Below are 21,258 nucleotides of genomic sequence, written 5' to 3'. Positions count from 1 at the left end.
AAAGTATCTTGGCTTCTTTACTCTAATATTAGAGAATTTCCTAGCCAAATAAGCCATTGACTAATCTAGCTCATCAAGTTCTTCCAGAGTATAGAACTCATCTTTTTCCAATTCCCGAATGACTTGTTCCTGTGAATCATTTGTTATTTGCTCTCTTGCTGAGGCAACTGGAGTTTGAGATCTTGGTTCATCATTGGATGTTTGACTTTCATTTACAATTAAAGCACTTGAGCCATCCACAACATGTCCTTGACCAGATCTCAATGATTGTCTTTGAATCATCTCTAATTCATATATTTTGAGAATTCCATATAGAACTTCCAGTGTTATTCTGCTTAAGTCTCTCCCTTCCCTGATTGCTGAGATTTTCTGTTCTAAATGATTAGGGAGAGTAAGCAGGAACTTTAGATTCACTTCTTCAGCTTCATAGTATTTGTCATGAAGTTGCAAGTCATTTATCAGCTTATTGAATCTTTCAAACACATCAGTAATGCTTTCATTTGGATTAGCCATGAAACCCTCATACTGTGAAATCAGTATTATTCTTTGGTTTGACCTAACTTTTTCAGTTCCTTCACATAATATCTCAATCTTTTCCCATATTTGCTTGGCAGTGTCACAGTTGACAATGTTGTTGTACATCACATTGTCAAGTGACTCAATTAATATTAATTGCAAGCTACTATCCAGTGAGATTTTCTCTTTTTCAGGATCAGTATACTCAACATGATCTTTTAGAGCATAAAGAGCTGGGATAATACTGTCTCCATCTATAGATTCCTCAATTCTAACCATAGGAATGAAAGGTCCATCCTTGAGGATCTGAATGTAGAGTGGATTGGCCATCTTGATTAACAACATCATTTTCTTTTTCCAAAGAGTGTAGTTAGCTTTGTCAAAGGTAGGAATTTTGATGCTACTGATTTTCTGTGTATTCATTCTTCCAAGATCTTAAATCTGTTTACTTTCAGATTTTGCTCTTATACCACTTGTGAGAAAATGAATAACACACAGATGGGGGGGGGGATGAATGTATTTTACTGTTTTTGAGCATTTCTTGAATGTTTATGGTTGAACAAAGTAAATTGATTCTTGTAGTGAAATGTGTTCATGCAGAATTTAAACTTGCAGAAAAGTAAAGAACACAAATCTTTAAAACTCACTTACTTTTTATATTAAAATTAAGATTGTTTTGCTATAAAATTTCTAGGCTCTTTGTTGATAAAGAGCTTAGCTTCTCCTTGCGAGTGTTACAAGAAATCTGATCTAAATTGTTACAACTGACTAAAGGACCAGTGTTAACTTTATAACTCAATTAACTGTTGGTTTACACAGTGGATAATAAAACATGCTATTAGCTTTTCTAAACGGTCACTTGTCATTTCTATTTATAGAAAAACAGATCTTCCATTTCTGGCTTATCATATCTTTAACATCCCGTGTTCACTTTAATCTTCCTCTCTCAGTTAATCTTTGCCATTGATCTTGCACACTCTTCAAGCTGCTTTTTTTAGACATGTCAATCCAGCTGTTGGATTGTTTGTTGATTGTTTATCTTGGATATTGAACTGATCTGCAACCTTGTACTTTGAGACTGTACATCGAGATCTCCAATTTAAGTATATAGAACACTTGACATCTCGATAAGTATATAGAATTATCGAGATCTCTAGCACTCCATATTTAGTTTGGCTTGTAGAGGTCTTCAGCTTGTCGATATCTCTAGTCTTCACATCTACAATTTGACTTATCGATAACTCTTAGTTCTCTAGTGGCTTCTTGACTTGTCGATATCTCAGAGTTCTCAAGTCAAAATTTACCTTGTCGATATCTCAGAGTTCTTTAGTGAATTTTGACTTATTGATATCTCTGAGTTCTCTAGTGGAACTTGACTTATCAATAACTCAGAGTTCTCTATTGAATGTAGACTTGTCGATAACTCTGAGTTCTCTAGTGAAGGAATGAATTGTCAATATCTCTAATCTTCAGTTCTTCAATTTGGCTTGTCGATATCTTCCTGAGTTCTCTAGTAGCTTTCCTGACTTCTCGATAAGTCATTTTGGAGTTCTCGAATGACTTGTCTATAACATTAAATCCGTGACTTGTAGAGATCTTGACTTAGAATATTTTTCTCCAAACAGATTTATTCAACTCCAAGCTTCTTCAAAATTCTTCTGAGACATGATCTTCTTGATCTTCTTCCAGATAGAATCCTTAGGCTTGATACTGTTTCAGGAAAAAGACTCCAGTCTGCTCCTTTATATTTTTATAGACTTTAAGTGTTACAAGTACAAGTTACAAATTAAGATAACAATACAACTTACTTAGGGTTGGCCCCAAGTTTAACTGATTACCAAAAATAATAGTTCATTAATCTCCTCCTTAGATTAGATGTCCATCTGGCTTGCTTCATACTTTGATCAGAGACACTAATGATATTGTTATCTCCATTGATCTTTGACATCATCCCTTATATATTACAACCTGTATCGGCCCCCATATGGCGCAGCTCTCTAGAATGAAGAGTAGATCTAACCTCCTCTAAAGAAAAAATATCTTTACCAATAATAAACGATTGCACAAAATTCTCATATGATAATGGTAAAGAAACTAACAGAATTAAAGCAACATCCTCATCTTCAACTTTAACATCAATATTACGCAATTCTAATAAAATTGTGTTTAACTGACCTAAGTCATCTCGAAGAGGCATACTTTCATGCATTCGCAGACTAAATAGACGTTGCTTCAGAAGCAACATATTTGTTAAAGACTTTGTCATGTAGAGACTTTCAAGCTTCAACCATAAACTAGACGCGATATCCTCCTCCGCGATTTCACTATTAATATCATCTGCAAGGCACAACATAATTGTTAAGTGTGCCTTTTCTTCGAGACTGGCCATCTCAGCGCTTTCAAAAGCAGCCGATTTTGTGTTCAACGACGCCCAGAGCCCCTGTTGCTTTAACAAGGCAATCATCTTGATTTTTCATAGACTGAAATTATTTCTCCTAATAAATTTGTCGACCTTCACATTAATACTACCAGACATCCCAAAATATCTTTCTCCGTGAACCGAAATTCAAATCCTAGAATTAGAACGAGGTTCTTGATGCCAGTTTGTTATATCGGAAACAAGAAATATTGTAATAAACATAAGGAAAGAATACAAATAGGCAAAATAGAAAAAAAAATTATCTTGAGAATACAGATTAAAGCATATATTTAGGTGATGCTCTAAATAGTTTATATAGTACAACTCTCTAGACGGTTAACAAAAGCCCAAAAATTATGTCCAAAACAGATAATCTCTAAAAAAAACAGATTGAAGTCATATTCTACCGTAATTAAATGTAGCCAGTCGATTTTTGTTTTCAAATTTTTGCTTAGTTTTAACTGTATTAATTTAAATAATGAAATTGCAGGGATTAGAAGGCTGTATTTTAAAGATGATGGGGGCAATAGGAATAATGATGAGGATTTAGAGTTGCCATTGTTCGACTTCACAACCATAGCTAATGCCACCAATGGCTTCTCTACAAACTCTAAGCTTGGAGAAGGTGGGTTGGGGCCCGTGTATAAGGTAGTTACCATGTTAGTGCACTTGTTCTCTCACGAAAGTATAGGTGACTCGCATGTACAGAGACAGTCTAATAGAACGACTGGTTTCACTCTTGTACATTAAAATTACAAGGACTCAACGCCATGTGATTACATTGCCAAATAACACTGTCACATTGATACCTTTTAGGGTCTGCTAGGCGAGGGAAGAGATATAGCTGTAAAGAGGCTATCAAAGAACTCAACTCAAGTATTAAAAGAATTTCAAGATGAAGTTTCGTGCATTGCTCGACTTCAGCACCAAAATCTTGTGAAGCTTCTTCGATGTTCAATGCAGGGAGGAGAACGAATGTTGGTGTAAGAATACATGCCTAATAAAAGCTTAGACTCATTTATATTTGGTACATTTATCCTCTTCAGTAATTGTTATTTTTTCTTCCTTTTCAAGTAAGATATATGTCCAGTATTTTCTTACCTTCGTTTAATTAAATTGTAAAGTAACCTACTGAATATATGATAACAGATAAAAATCAAAGCAAGGTACTTGACTGGCCTAAGCGCTGTAACATAATAATTGGGATTGCTAGTCTCTATCTTCAACCGGATACATCAATTATAGGGATCTCAAAGCCAGCATGTTCTACTTGATCATGAGATGAACTCAAAGATTTCAGATTTTGGTACCGCGATAATCTGTGGAGAAGCTGCAAGTGAAGCCAATACAACTAGGGTAGTTGGAACATAGTAAGAATCACCTCACCACAATTCTTAAAAATTATTCTTTCCTGATTACGGATTCTGATTCATTGTTTGATTTGTTCTTGTAGTGGTTACATGTCCCCTGAGTATGCAATTGATGGCAAATTCTTAGTAAAATTTGATGTGTACAGCTTTGGAGTTATGATGTTAGAGATAGTCAGTGGAAAGAGAAACTCAAATTTTACTCATCCAGATGACAATCTTAGCCTTCTCGAACATGTAAGTTCCTATGCTGTTTTAATAAAAAGTTTTTTTTTTTAACTAAACCTGTGTGTTATGTTATGGTTAACGAACTATGTGCATCTCGCCAAATTTAGGCGTGGAGAAGTTGTACAATTTCCGAATTGTTGGACATAGTAGATGAGGTTATTGCAAAGTCAATCCATGAACATCAATTTGAAGTGTTTCGAGTTATGCGTGCAACCATATCCACAAGTGAAACTCCCCCCTAAACAACCTGGATTCTTGACTGAGAGGAAACTGCACGAAGGAGACGCTTCAGCCAACTATTTAAGTATCACGACAATGGCTCCCAGATGAAACATATATCAGACAAATTTGTAGGTCATTTAAAACATATCCGACAATAGTGGAGCTTGCCTTGCAGAATAGTTTTTGTTGTATTTTCATAAACACTATTGCCAAGATTAATGGGGACCTTGGGTGGGAACGCGGATGGAGTGGAAATTTAACAACTGGGCAATTTAAATAGTGGAGTAAGGGGTAGAGCCGTTCACGAACCGAGCCGAGCCGAGTTTTGAACGAACCTAGTCGAGTTTTAATTTTTTTTCAGACGAGCCGAGCCGAGCCGAGCCGAGCTTTCTTAACGAACAAAAACCCGTGTTCGAGCTCGAACTCGTTAACGAATGAGTCGAATACGAGCTTTTATCGTACAAAATCGAACCGAGCCGAACACAAGCCGAACACGAGTTTTCTACATCAAAACGAGCCAAGTCGAGCCGAGTCAAGTCGAGCCGAACCGAGCCGAGCCGAGCTGAATTAAAAAATTCTGGTCAAAACATCGGTTAATTGTTAAAATAACAAACCAAATACTTTTATTTTTTTCTAAAAATTTTGTCATATCAATAAAATATATTGATCTTAATATCCGTACGGTTTGATCATTTATAAATATTTTTTAAAAAATCAAAACATTAATACGAAACGAGCCGAACCCGAGCTTGTTCACGAACGGCTCGGTTCGCGAACGGCTCAGTTCGCGAACGGCTCTGTAAGGGGTATAATTTTTGTACATATTTTAATGTTGGGTGGGGAAGATTTGAAGAATGTTAAATACACGCACTAACAAACGCGAACACTTTGACCAAACAAGGAAAATAACTCTGCTTCCACTTTTTCTATTGACCCACATGATCAATATGTGGTTTTTACTACCTATATATATCCCTTGGACCCTTCCTCCAAACAAGACCGTTATTATACATTTCAAGAACTTGCTAGCCAGTGAGCTAAAGTATTGAGATGGAGCACTTCTTTGCTTATCATTCTCAACCAGTTTTCTCATGGCTACAAGAAGAGATTCCTCCGAAACCGAGTGCTTTTGTTAGTTATACACAACATGGACTCAACGAATCTGAAGCAATTGGGAGTAATAATAATGTTAACATAAAGAAAAGAATGAGTGAATTCTTGATCAAGAGTATGAGTAGGACTAATCAGGAAATTCATGATTATTCGGAAATGGAACGGGGTCGACGACACATGTTGACTGAGAGAATGAGAAGGGAGAAGCAGAAGCACAATTACATGCGCTTGCATTCTTTGTTGCCCTCCGGAACCAAGGTTAGTGAAGTTTCTACTTGATACATGCATCATTCTGGAAATTGTCAAAGTGCGGAAATATTTATCAAACGGTGTAACGGGTGATGTCTATTGCTGCAATTCTAGTAGTGCCCCGTAGAATTTGAACCACTTAAGTATACGTCTCTCACCGTCACATGATCATGATCATTCTGGTGTTTTTGATTGTTTGCAGAGGGATAAGCATTCAATAATGTTAGCAGCGGTTGAAAAGGTGGAAGAACTGAAGAGATGTAGAGAAGAGCTGGAGAGGCAGAAGAGAGAGATGAATAAGATGCTGGGAGCAAGAGAGAGTAGTAGTAGGGAGGGATCAGAAATGGAGGAAGCTAAGATAAGGATAAATGTGGCATATCCTTCATCTGGTATTGATTCGATGCTGGAGGTTTTAAAATGTCTCAAAAAAACTAGCTCCAATATCAGACTTGTACAATCCAAGTTCTTGCCTCAACAATTTTCTGCCGTCCTAGGAATTGAAACCAAGGTAAATTACTTAATACACTATTATAGCAGTCTTTTTTTCTGAAAGAAAAATATTTAATTAAAACAAAACATTACCCAGGCAGTGTGATAGAACAACCTCCACATACCTAATTTTGCTAAAGTTAATCTAGCTAAATTATAAGCATCTTCGTTAAATATTCACATTACAAACATAAATTTAGAAATATCGTTTGGAAAAAATTACTCTCTCCGTTCTGTTCCTTTGTCACATTTTTATCCTATCTCTCCGATAACAATTGTCCACGTTTCGTTGATATAATAAGTTAGGAATTAATTATGTTAATATTTTTTAAGAAGTAATATATTATTCTCGTAGCTTTTAATTTATTTAATATAATTGAATAAAAGGTGAAAATAAAACTAGTGACAAAATAAGTGTGGGGAGCTAATATATAACATTCATTGCTTATGACTGCGGATAAAAAATCTGAAATCGACCGTGGATATAACTTTTATCACCAGATTGTCCAAGTTTAAAAAAAAAGTAAAAAAAAAAACAAATTATCATGCATGGCATGGCATGACATAATTTCTTAATTTTATAAAGATATAGTACAAATCTACAACACAAGGTAATTGGACCACGTGCTTAGTTCTCACTCCAAGTTGTGTTTTAAATATGGATGTACGTATGATGTATGTGTAGGTTGGAGCCGCAGAAGTAGAAAAGGCAGTTCACAGAACACTGTTTCAAGTGGAGAAGAATTTTCGAACACACGCGTAGAACCTTCTTAAACGAATGGAAGCTTCTCGTTTCGTTCTGGAAAACTAATTTTTAAAGTTCAACTCTATATTAACGAAACTTCTAATCTACCTGCTTAATCATTTGGGGTTTAATTACACGTGTTACAAAATTTTTGTATTATATTCGATTGGAGGAGTATGTATTTTGACATGCATAGTTATACTTATTTAAGTCAATTCAAGTTCGCAAACGTGTGAGAATATAATGCACTTTTATTATATGGCAAATACAACTTAACATTAATGTGCAGATGGATGAATTCTGAAAATGACACGTCAAAGAAATGTAATCGGCACGGTACACCAAACTTCTATAAACTTGAATATTCTTATACACAATTGTTCGTAAACAAAATTCGGAATCGGCTCGTTTAAGTGAACTCGATTTAGTTGATTTGCTTAAACGAGCCGATCGTTAACATGAAAATGAGCTCAGATAGTTAAACGAGCCGAGCCGAGTTTTTATATATTTGGCTCGGACTCGGCTCAGACTCGGCTCGTTTAGCTCGGACTCGGCTCAGATTCGACTCAAATTCTTTAACTCAGCTCGACTCGAATAAAGTTTATAAATATATATATAATAATAATAAATATTTACTAAACACTTGTTTAAATATTTTTAATTTTTTTAATTAAAAATTAAGATATATTTGGGGGAAGTAGAGGTCATCTCCCGCCTATATATATTATATTACTGGTCTTAATCTTAGGTGTACAAATCTTATATACTATATTCCTATTCCTACGCCCGTATTTTATTTTATTTTAATTTTTTGAATTTTTTTTAATTCGTATAAACAGTATTTTTAATATCATATTCAAATCATTTCTATTCATATATAATATTTATATTTAAATCATTTTTATTAATATTTATATGAAAAATAGTGTATTTTTATAAAATTTACATGGGACTATATATTGTTTTGTTATAATTCTGTAACTTTCTCAGATTGATTGAAATTTCTTTTTAGAAAGTGAATATCGATGATTCAGTTTTACAAACTTGTCAAAAAAATCATAAAATTATCGATATTTTTCTTAAAGTAAAAAAATACATAAATGAAATTTGAATATACTACATCGTCAAGTTAGTCACCTGCTATAGGTAATATGTTACAAAACAAGTGTAAAGTGTGAGTGTGCGTATATATTTATACGATAAAACTAATATTCGATCTCCATAAACCTATAAAATTATAAAATTAAACCATAAGGTTGGTCGAGTAAAAAATTTATGCGAACTGTTAGTGGATTACTCGATCATCTGCGAACTCGACTCGAGTTCGGCGCGGCCCGGTTGTTCTTGGACAAACTCGTGTTCGGCTCAGTTATAAACGAGACGATCGTGAACATCACTTTCGGCTCAGTTCTTAAACTCAACTCGGCTCGGCTTAGTTCGTTTAGAAAAAGTAAAACTCAGCTCAACTCTGTTCGTTTGCAGCTCTATGCAGTTGTTTAATTATTTGAAGTAACTCAGGGGTGGTCTAAACATTTTCTCTATGTTTTTTATTGGACAAAACATCTATCGGAAGGAAATATATGAGGCCCGGAGGAGGGAACTAGATTTAAAAATTATTAAGTATTTATTTAAATAATTTCAATTATTGGAAACTCTCCGGTAAGAGAATACATAATTTAGGAATAATTTCCTTTTCATAATTTAGAGATATTTAGCTAATCTTTCGAGTTGTTATTGACTTATGAGATATCTCCTAATTAATTTGTAAAAAATACTTGCTTATCCATTTTTATTAAGGTGTATTTATTTCATCTATAAAGAGATGGAATGGTATTGAATAAAATACACAAAATAGTATTGAATAAATACATGAAATATTTCATAACTCGATAAATACGAAGAGTTAGGAGTCTCTTAAGTAAAACTTTAACATTAAAAATAGCTTCTTTCGGGAAGGAAAAGAACTCGTCTAGAAAATCTGTTTTAACACATAGACATGTTACAAGTTCTATATCCAGGGCCCTAATAACTTAGCAACAGAGCTCATGATGTTTTCGAATATCAACTAGCCGGAATTGCGCAAAAACTTGATAGGCGTGTTAGTCCGGAGAGATTATTAAGGAGTTGCGTAAAGACATTTTAACAATTCAACATTTGTTAAATTAAAGTTACGTAACAATGATAGGTGCAAGAAAAAAATTCAGTTCTAGCAAAATTACTAAAAAAGAAGATTTTATTTAGAAAGAAAGATCAGAGAAAGTCGAACGAGAAATAGCCACAAGCCTGTTATCCCACAATACTTCAAATTGAAATTTTCAACATACGATGGCGTTGAAGACCCGTTAGGTTGGTTGTACCGATGTGAATACTTCTTTTCCAACCAAAAGATGAAACTATTGATAAAGTGAGATTGGCATATTTCCATCTTATTGGGAAAGCATAATTATGGTGTTACAAATTGGAATTAAAAGAACTCGGCATGACACGTGAACAATTTAAATCATGTTGTCTCCTCATATTTGGACCTCCCCTTTGTGAAAATTCATTAGGTGATTTAGTGAACATGAAACAAACTGGATCGCTTGAGCAATACCAGAGGCAATTCCAAAACCTGTTGGCAAGGGCAACATCAGTTAGGCCTGAGCGACAAGTGGGCCTCTTTACAACTGGTCTTACTGAAGGGCTAAGAATTGATGTCAAGATACAAGGGCCTCTTAATCTTGTCACTGCCATGAATTTGGCGAGAGCATCTGAGCAGAAATCTTTAATTGCTAATAGCAGAATGCGATGAGCCACATCAACATGAAATCCTCAGAAGTCATCAGTAGTCTTATTTATAACAAGAAGTCAAACACAATCAAAACCTGCAACACATGCTCTATCAACAACTACATCTATAGGTAGTGCCAGGTGTCATATTATTAAGAGATTGTTGAGGGCAGAAATAGCTGATGTAGTGAAGGCCTTTGATATAATAAAGATGAATCTTATTTAATTGGCCATCAATGTTTAAAGAATATTTTGGTAACCAGTGGAAGATCACGCCGGTGAAAATGAGGATGAAGTGGACATTCTTCTGGAGATATCTCTACATGCTATAATAGGAAAAAGAAATTTTATAGGATGCAACTGCATATATTAGTGAATAGGCACCCTATGTTGGGATTAGTTGATTTAGGAAGGGCTCACAGTTTCATTAGTTAATTTAGGAAGTGAAATGGGCTTCAAGTTATAACGGCAAATGGTGAAAAAATAACAAGTACGTGTATTTCTCATTTATTCAATTACAATTTGAAATTAAAGTCTTTTACATTGATTTATTGATCATTTCTCTGGAGGGCTTTGATGTAGTATTGGAAGTAAAATTCTTACAAGCCTTGGGACCTAGATTCTAGGATTTTTCATCAATGACAATATAGTTTACTTTGTAAGGACATCTTTTTACTTGACAGCAAAAATTGGTTGACAAGGCAGCAACATCTTATGTGCTTCAAGGAGAGGTGACTCCATAATCTTTACTGAAAAATTATTGGCATAATTTATAGACCTATTTTAAGAATCTCAATGACTTCCACCAGCGCGGAGTTGTGATCATCGCATCACAATATTAACAGGCACCAAGCCAATTGTGTTGCGGCTTTACCATTATCCACACCGATAAAAAGATGATATTAAACGATAATATTCAGCCATGCTTTTTCAAGGTATTTATTAGATCAAGTCGTTCACCATTCCCTTCTACAATGTTATTAGTTTAAAAGCATGATGGTTCATTGCGACTTTGTGTGCACTTTCGGAAATTACATGCACGAATGATCAAAGGAAATTTTTTAATTTTATTAGTCGATGAGTTGTTGGATAAATTTCATGGAGCTCGTTTATTTACAACGTTGGATCTCAGGTCTAGATATCATCAAGTTTGTATGTATACAAGAGATATTGAGAAAACGGCTTTCAGAACCCACAATTAGGGGAACCCGCGGGTAGAGTTGGGCCGGTTATACGCAAAACCCTAAACCCAATCAATTTAATTCAGTTTTAATATATTATAACCCAATCAAAGTTTGGTTTTAATTTCATCGGGTTGGGTGGGTTTAAATATAATTTATTTTTTTGTAAATTCTCATTTCAAACATTTGAAGTTAAAATAAACTCTTATATCAACTTAACTAACTAAAATCCACATCATGTCTTGTGTTATATTTAGATGTAACTTTAAAGTTACATTCGCTTAATAGAGCATGTGCTCATTGTGTTTACAGAGGTTAAACACAAAGATTAAATTATAAATGTCATAAACATAAACTAATTTAAACTCTACGCAATAATATTGTAAATATGTAATAAAGATAGAATAAAATGTGCATGCAAAGTAGTTATAAAATTATAAATCATGCAAACATAATAATGAAATTTACGGGTCGGGTTAGAATGGGCCGGTAAAACCCTAACCAAACCCATTTATTTCGATTTGAATAATTTTTAACCCAAGTAAACTTCGATTTTACTTTTTTCGGGTTGAGTTAGGATCGGTTCGGGTTGGATAGGGTTGGTTAGGTTGGGTTTTGTAACCCCAGGGCATTTCTACCCACCATGGGCACTTCGAGTTTCTTATTATTCCTTTTGGACTTATAAATGGTCCATCGGCATTTCAGTCAATTATGAATAAGATATTTTAAGCTTAATTACAAAAAATTGTACTTATCTTTTTCGATGATATATTAATTTATTACAGTATTTGGATTGAACACATTCAACATTTGTGATTATTTTTTATTTTCTTTCAATTATATCAGTTATTCTTTCCAAGTGTTCATTTGGTGAGACTCAAGTCACATACTTGGGATATTTTATTCATGAAATAAGAGTTTTAGAAGATGTAAGTAAAGTTGCAGCCGTTGTGAAGGTTTTTACCGAGATCATATAAGCTTTTAAAGGGATTTCTAGGCCTGTCTTATAACTTTTGTAAATTTGTGAAAGTTTATGGTGTTTAAGCGACACCTCTCATGAGTTTACTAAAAAGGAATTATTTTTAGTGGACACATGTAGCTGAGCAATTACAATCCTTGAAACAAGGACTCTCTTCTACTCAAGTTTTACAAATACCAAATTTTGATGAAGACTTTATGATAGAATTTGATGCATCTAGTGCTGACATAGGGATGTATTGTAACAAAAAGAATATCCAATTTCTTTTTTATGTCATAAGTGAAAGAGATATGTCCTAAGTCCAATCATGTATGAGGATTTAGGAATAACTTTTATGTAATCTGTTTTGATTTCATTAATATTAATAAAAGACTTGTTTTATTTTTATTGCAGGCTCTATCTATTTAAATGTTTAAATAAGATATACCACAATTTAGAGTAAAGCTTTTTATGGATTGTGATGAGATCATAATAACGAGACCTAAAAGATGATAACTCTAAACTTAAATAGTTCCTGGTCGTAGGATTACTAACTGGTAATTAATAATCCGCAAATATTGATACATACTATGATTGCTTCATTATGAAGGATGTCTGTTCTCATAGATATTTGTGTGGTGACACTATAGCTAGTATGTAGGTGCTTATTATAGAATAAGTTCACTGAACATGACTCACACAGCTGAACAACTGATGGAGTTCACTCACGTGTTAGCAGTTGTTCACATAGTGATAGTTATACAAGTATCCTTAGATTTGAGGTCATCATAGTCATCTTGTGTACACTGAACTATGCTTTGGTTTAGTTCTTAGTCTCAAGGGACAATTATAAGGGCTCTATTGGGTATAGGAATTTGTACACGAAGATAGTGTATGATCAATAAAGGATCTACCCCTTCCAGTGTAAGAAGAGAATGTTCAATGCTGATCCACTTATGTTAGTTCAGGAATTTCTGGCCAGAGTGAATGAAATTAGAAAGGAGTTTCTAATTTACATTAAATAGAACTAAGCATAGTGAATGGGAAAGCAAGTGATTAAATAAGATAGGCTTGACACAAGTTCCATACCTTGTATTTAATCGTGACATTGCAGGGTAGAAGGAATTAATTGTATGGTAACTACTCACTGAATAGGTTCTTGGTATTCTAAGCAGTGAATTCGTATTATTCGGATAGTCGCGATATGCTGAGAAGTATCCCTCACGATGTTGAATAAATATGATTAATTAATTAATTAATCATATTTAATAAATTAGAGAATTTATATAAATAATGATAAAATAGTTTTATTATTATTTATTTCTACTACCGGCTTAATATTGAACCTACAGGGTCACACCATATAAGAGAATGCTTTAATGGTGGAGGAATTAATTAATAACGGCTGATAATTATTTATTTATGAAATAAATAATTAATTGGTAAATTTAATAATTGATTAAATGAGATTTAATTAATTATAAATTAATTAAGAAAAGGTTCTTAATATTATTAAGTAAGAATTTAATTTTTGGAAATTAAATTAAGTGAGAGAATTATTTCTAAAGAGTTTAGAAAAAGGATTAATAATTAAAAGGTGTTTTAATTATTAGTGAGAACTAGCATGGTAGCTCGTGCAAAGCACGAGATCCATTTAAATCCTATAATTTGATCATTTTGATTTTTGAAATTGATGATTCATAATTTTTGAAAAATTATAAGTTATTAGTTTGATACATTTGGTAAAAAAAATTCATTTATAAAAAGTGATACTAACTTGAATTTCTTATCTGAATTTTATATGTAATCATAATGATATACTCTTAGAACCAGTCCAACAGGTTCATTAAACATGCTCTTAAGTCCAAATATAAGGAATATGACATAAAACTGTACTCCAACGGTGTCTTAATGGTTCCTTATATCACTAAAACACCTTTCTCATATCTTATCTTTAAAGAACCACAAGTCATCCCTTATATCATTTTTATCAATAAAAAATTGATTTCTCTCTCTTCTTTTTAGTTCATTTCTCTCTCCTGCTTTCTTATCTCATTCAAATTTGTTATTATTATAATAATAATGAATGAAGATAAGGATCATTATTGTAGTAAAAATTCAAAATCATTTCTTAAATCATTAAGAGTTAATATTTTATAATATTTATAAGGAACCTACTAGGACATCGTTGGACTTGCTCTAATGTAAGAATTTTTAAGGAATTTTATATATCATTTAAAAAAATATAACTTATAAAGACAAAATAACACAATTTTTAAAAACTTATGACATATCCTTGAGTTAGTAGACTGACGTGTGTTGGTGTGTCTAAATGCTCAAAGTAGAATTAAGAACTAATCATATGCTCTTATTTTTTATAAATATATTTAATCATAATAACATATTTAAATGTATGTAGGCATGTATGCATTGTAACATGTATCCATATGTTAGGCAGTTGGGTAAAAGTCTGTAAATATATGTTGGGTTATATTATTATGCTAGGCAGTAGTATAAGTCTGTAAGCATAATCGAGTTGTATCCTTATATTGTTGGTCAATAGAAGGTTGAGCATTCAGGCTCATAAATCTGTTGTGTCTTACATTTTATTGGTAATTAGACACACTTGCACACACGATTGGTTCTTGTTGTGCGTTGGTTCAATATTATATACATTATGCTTGGGTTTGCTGGGGTTGCTGGTGTTGTCGGGGCTGCTAGGGGCTGCTGAGCGACAACCTCTCGGGAAGGCTGACTGCTTGGGCGCCTAGGTTGGTGACTGAGTAGGTCGCACAGATCAGAGAATTCAAGGTTGAAAATCTGACCCCGTGACAAGTGGTCTTATTTTTTATAAATATATTAAATCATAATAACATATTCAAATCTTATATATGTTTCACCATCATCCTCATGGATTTTTCCAAATTTTATACCATTTTCGACAACAGTGACATTATCATTACATATCATCAACTTGTACATCCTCATCGTCATTATCGTTCCTACTACATACACACCTATGTATATTATGTGTGTACACCATCTTCCCTTAACCATTCCTTCATATCACGGAATCGACCACCATTCCGGCCACTACTTACGGATAAATTTGTCACTGAATTTCAGCTTCATTACAAACCACACCTCTGTAAGCTCATTTATATCATTTTTCATACTTCAATGATATATATGAGTTAAAAACCCAATGATTGTTATTTTTCTCCTCCTCTACCGTCGGTATCACTATAACCAGCACCTCCAAATATGAAAAATTGTAGTAATTTCTTTTTCAAATTTTAGGTACTTGAGTTCAGATTTTAGTGCTTTTACTTTCATTTCGGTGGTGTTGATGTGGTTTTAATAAAGATACTTAGCGTTTTCAATTTTGTTTTGACAATTTTGGCAGTGTTGCTTGGTAGTGATCGTGTGATAGTCATGGTGAAAGGGATGGTGATATCGCTATATTCACAAAAAATGAATTACAAATATATTACTCAACTTATATATATATATATATTTATTTATAATAATGAATAATACTATATGTTATATATAATTTTACATATAATTCGTTTTCCCTAAAACTCTATAATAATTATATATATGTGTGTAAATATATATTTCATATAGTATTACATTAAAAATTCACTTATATTAAGTTAAAATCTTGAAAATTAATAAATAAAATTAATTGGTTATTTTAGAATTTATCTTTTTAAGTACAATTAATTTACTTATATGTAAATTCAAATTATCGATTATCATTATTTGTGTATTGTATGTTAACTATTATCGTTTTATCTAAATTGAACATTAAAGTTGCTATAACATGAAAGTTATTTGCAAAAATAGTTAGAGTACTTCAGTCGTTTTGTGATTGGTCAAAAACTCAAGTTTTAAATTAATAGAAGGTATATAATAGTATTTTCATAACTGATAAAAACCATGTTGGTATGTATTACATATAATATATAGGCAACATAATTCATTTAAATAGAATATTATTTATTAGTGGGGAAATTGTTATGATAATTTATATTTATTAAATTGAATGTAGTCAGTGAGTTTTTTGTGCATGTAGTTAATGATTTTTAAAAAAGCATCATAAATATCTTTGATGTAGTGGTTGGAGATGTGAACATAATCTTTTCATAATGGGAAGGTTATGGGTTCAATTCTCATGACAAACATATTTTTTCAACATTAATATGAAAGAGGGGTAAATGATTAATTTACTAAATAGCCTGAAAGACCATGTTGGCCTATAATAAGTATAATAGATAATAAAGGGTTAATGATAATAATATTTTATGGGAAAATTTTCAGCTAAAAATTTTGCCTATAAATATACTATTATAAACCCTATTTTTGCCTCAACCAAAAGATTTACAAAACCCTAATTCTCTCCACCTCCTCCTCCTTCATTACATCATTTTCTTGGTGGATACCGGTGGAGTGCTTCACACTTGAGGAACAGCTTCTAAGGATCTCCGCTCGTTGTTCTTGGATCACTATTAAAGACCTCCTTCTTTCCATTAACGTAAAGTTTCTTAAGGTAAATATACTGAACTATGAATTAAATATTATTTTTCGCATGGATCCTGCGGAGGGTTTCGGTTTTTTAAGATTTAAATTTACGTTTTCGCTGCGTTTATGTGCTAAAAACCCTTCAATAAGTTGGCTGAACGACATCTTAAATTCCTTTCTAATAAGTGTGAACTAATTGGTTTAGTTGAAGCTGTCTAACATTGGCATCCATATATTTGGGGAAGACCATCATTAAAACTGATCATTAATTATAATCTTAAATTTCTGTTGGAGCACCGATTGATGACCTCTCTACAACAACATTAGGTCAACAAGCTGTTGGGGATTTCAAGGTAGAATTCAAAGCCGGTGCACTAAACAGGTTGTTGATGCATTTTCACGTCACGATATTGCATGTAACAGTCTGTGTGCTTATTTATTTTCGGCCACATCGATATAAATTCCAGCCATCTTTAACCTGTACATGAATCCACTCAAAAAAGGATTCAAAAGATTATCCATCGTATCAAGGCTGATTTTTATTGGAAGGAATGAAAACCACAGTAGAGGACTTTGTTCGCCATTGTTTAGTCTACCAACAACATAAATGGGAAAACTTGCATTCCGTGAGGCTCTTACAACCATTTCAAATTTCAGAATAGATATAGGATGAAATTTTAATAGATTTTTGTGAAGATTTTCCTAGAGTATGTGGAAAATCTTCTCTACTTATAATGGTCGGACAGCTTTCAATATATGCACAGTTTATTCCAGTTGCACATCCTTTCACCGTTGTCTCTGTAGCTCAAGTTTTCTTTTACAACATCTATCAATTACATGGACTTCCAGATTCTATAGTTGGTGATTATGAGTTGTGATCCCAGTTTTACAACCACTTTTTGGCATGAATTTCATTTATGTAGTATTGAACTTAAATTTTCTTCTCTCTATCACCCCAGATCGACGGATAGGCAGAAGTTGTTAATCGTACCATCAAAATGCATTTACGTTGTTTTTTCGGGGACCAACCTCGTAAATGGGTTGAGTAGTTACCATGGACATAATACTGCTATAATATATATTTTTTCACAACTCCATGGGCACCATTCCATTTTAACTAGTCCATGGTCGTGCAATTCCTAGACTCCTAACTTATAAGCCGAGAATAACTAAAGTTGGGGCTGTTGATGAGGCCTTACGAACTGGAGAAGATATTTAGTCAGCAACATAACAACGCTTACTACCATGAGTCTAGGTTAATAAGGAAACTTTGCTAAATATCTGATAATCTAAGTTATAAAAGTTGTCAAGATTCGTGAGGACACGAATCCATAATGACGGGTGTTTGAAATCAATGCTTATGTTTTGTTGGTTCATGAAATAATGATAAGAGAAGGGAAAATAAAAAGAAACTGAAGTGGAAAGGAATATAAAGGCAATAGAGTTTGAGGAATGATAAGGGAGTTGGGTATGAGGAAACCCTAAAGACTCGTAGCAATAGAAATAGAAAAGTATGTAATCGTCAGGATGAGGGTGATTCACCATGAGTTAAAATTGATGGTTGAAGGCATAAGAGATACATATATTTTATCCCCTGTAAGTTGGGAGGATTCGAGGAAACCTTGAGATAGTTCGAAGGATAAATAATGAGACGCGGATAGACTGATGAGACAGGATAACAAGATATTAGGAAAATGGGATGAAGGAAGTGATCTTCAAGAATGTGAAGTATATGTAAGACCGGTGGCATGATACCCGGAAAGGGAGACGCCAGGTATGAAAGATATCCCAACATTGAGATGACTGTTGAGATAAACAACAAAAGTAAATGAGGAATTATTAAGAAGAAGTTCACGTTGAACACGACCAATATCTTCCAGAACATCCCTGTTGTCATTACCAAATTAGGAAAGAAAAGCGGGTAACCATTGTTATCTTTTGAAGGCCATATGGGTTGACCTCAGTTTGAATAAGGATGCTATTGTGAAATTGGTATAGACTATCGAGGTGGGAATGATTGAATAAGATACCCTTATCAGGGATATATGACTTGATTTATCCATGGAAGGACGTAAGTACCTTTTTAAAGGTGGAATTAAGGATATAACTTTGATAACTTGAGATGAACCCTAGGGGAATGCATAAAAGTTGGCATTTCACCCTTAATAGGGACATTATGAGTTTGGGTAATACGGAATAAAAGATTAAAGCAACAACAACCTTTAAGGATTAGTGGAGAAATTTTTCAGAAGTACATAGATAATGGTTCTAATATTAGTAAATGGTATTTTGATATGCCCTGTATCTAGGGAATACAGGAGGGACGATTCAAGGATAACCTTAGAGGTTTTACAAGGAGAAAGGTAATATTCAAAGTTCTCCAGAATAGAAATTTTGGTAAAGGAAATATGACGTAATTATAATAATGCCAAGTGGGGCACGTGTTGAACCATAAGAAAGTATAGATCGACCCAATGAGGGTCGAGATTGGTGAAAACAAGAAGGACCCAAGATAAGAGACGTCCTAGGTATGATCGAGAGTCAGTCGTGGCAATGTTCACATCTAAAGACTAAGACAATGACTTATGGAAAAAAAATGGTGATTTTTTTCTTCTCACCAGGACTTAAGAAAAGCATTTTCACATAAGCAGTGATTGAAATGAGGTAGAAAATTTATTTGGAGGTGGTAAAAAAATGACATTGATTGTAAGGAAATTTTACTATCAGGAAAGGTCAAAGAGGTGGCCGACACTTTAAGTGTAAGAGGACAATTATAAGCACACGTGCCAGAGGAATACAGTGACGATGGTTAAAGCCGTGAAGGTTGTATTATGGTTTGAAAGATTGACATTTCTTCTGATGATTGTACGATACTCAACCGTAATAGTAGTTTGGTAAAGATTTAATTCATGTTAGCACTGTGAGCGGGCTATCTATTTTAGAAGGTCCTATCTTGAGATAAACCAGGACCATGTTACGAGAGGACTAAATGAACCTTTGAGCTTCATGTCTACTAATAAAGACATATGGTTAATAATGGTATTAATCTGCTATCGTTGCTTTCATTGAAACTCTTCTGAAATTTTATCTGCTTCATGTCATATGTGCGTCAAGTTCAGGAGTGTTCTTCATGAATCATGAGCGGTGATCATGTTACCTCCTTAGAAGAATTCGATACGACAGGTATGGACTCCGTATGGTTAGCTATTAAGATTCCAAGGAAAACGAATGACTACCATAGGTCCGTGGTGGACTATAGTAATGCATCAACGATTCTTTGAATAATGAGCCGATTACAATCGCGAGAGTTGTATGGTAATGAATATTGAGATTAAGTACCACTAATCGAGTCGTGGTGGTGTATAAGTTATCATTGATAGGCTAATTAAGTCGATTATCTACCTATTGAATACTTATTCCTTCTTATCAATAGAGAGTCGTATTACTATACGAGGAAGGTTGCGGTGCAAGCATAGAATTCTAATAATGATGATGTCTAGAATGAAATCCCAGATTCAATTTCGATGTCGAGGGAGATTTAAAGGTGATTGTGTATAAGCTCGTACAAGAGCATGGGTCCATAGAATGATGGACGGGATAGAAAAAATATTTAGGCATGTGAAATGCGATGCTATAATACTTAATGTTGATATATATACGTATATGTTTTGTTCTCCTATGACAAACGTCTATAGTTTAGAGGTAGATTTCAAGCCAGATATTTTGTGGCAGTATTTTTATATATATATGATTCTCTTCAATTCGTTCTTTTCTCTCCTTTTCATTTCATGTAAGCTGAGAAGAACAACCCTTTCAGAAGGGGAGGTATTGCCGAATGACTATCTATCTATGTGATAGAAGCCTAGTAGAATACCACATGTTATTTAATTGCTTGTCAAGTACTAAAGGCTGGCCAACTTCTGTACTAACTATGCGATATAACAAGTGTTCATGATCATAGTGATCTCTCAATAAATTCTTTTACTTCTATACGATGGATCAAGCTTTCAAAGATAGAAGCAGCTAGGAAGGAGTAGTATCAGTGTGGTGGTATTCCGAATTTAACGCGTTCGTGATACTAATGTTGACGCAATTATTAAAAGGTTATAGAATGCTAACGAGCAAAAGTGTAACCAGTATAGTATTATGTACGGAAGATAGTAATGACTATGAACTGGAAAAGAATGGGTATTGAGAAGTAAAAGCAATAATGCTAGAAGCTATGATGAGAGTCTGTGCAATAGACTTGAGAGAAATTGGAACAATCACTTAACACGGATTGAGTTTTCTTACGATAATAGATCATATGTCAGTATTGAGATATCGCCTTATGAGATCCTTGAGGGAAGACAATGTCGATCTCCCTTATGTTAGGATGAAGTTGTAGAGCGCAAGATGTTCGGACCCGCAGTAGTCCAAAGGACCAAGGATATAATAGATCTAATCAGAGGACGGCTTGTAATAGCCCAAGATGG

The 21,258-nt window shown here is 33.6% G+C and overlaps 2 protein-coding genes across 2 annotated transcripts; both read left to right on the top strand.

The window, feature by feature from the left end:
* The first annotated feature begins 3,112 nt into the window (after window positions 1-3,112).
* On the top strand, window positions 3,113-4,772 carry LOC141680300 (G-type lectin S-receptor-like serine/threonine-protein kinase At4g27290). The gene is made up of 5 exons (XM_074486565.1): window positions 3,113-3,146; window positions 3,426-3,583; window positions 3,752-3,918; window positions 4,389-4,539; window positions 4,638-4,772. The coding sequence occupies exons 1-5, from the start codon at window positions 3,113-3,115 to the stop codon at window positions 4,770-4,772; spliced, it is 645 nt and encodes a 214-aa protein (XP_074342666.1).
* A 987-nt stretch (window positions 4,773-5,759) lies between these two features.
* On the top strand, window positions 5,760-8,012 carry LOC141677035 (transcription factor bHLH92-like). Its single transcript, XM_074482765.1, has 3 exons — window positions 5,760-6,123; window positions 6,317-6,622; window positions 7,289-8,012. The coding sequence occupies exons 1-3, from the start codon at window positions 5,803-5,805 to the stop codon at window positions 7,364-7,366; spliced, it is 705 nt and encodes a 234-aa protein (XP_074338866.1). The 5' UTR covers window positions 5,760-5,802; the 3' UTR covers window positions 7,367-8,012.
* Window positions 8,013-21,258: the final 13,246 nt, after the last annotated feature.

Source organism: Apium graveolens, chromosome 8 (genome assembly GCF_009905375.1).
Source record: "Apium graveolens cultivar Ventura chromosome 8, ASM990537v1, whole genome shotgun sequence".
In the NCBI taxonomy this organism is placed as follows: domain Eukaryota; kingdom Viridiplantae; phylum Streptophyta; class Magnoliopsida; order Apiales; family Apiaceae; genus Apium; species Apium graveolens.
This window is presented reverse-complemented; position numbering and strand designations above follow the sequence as displayed.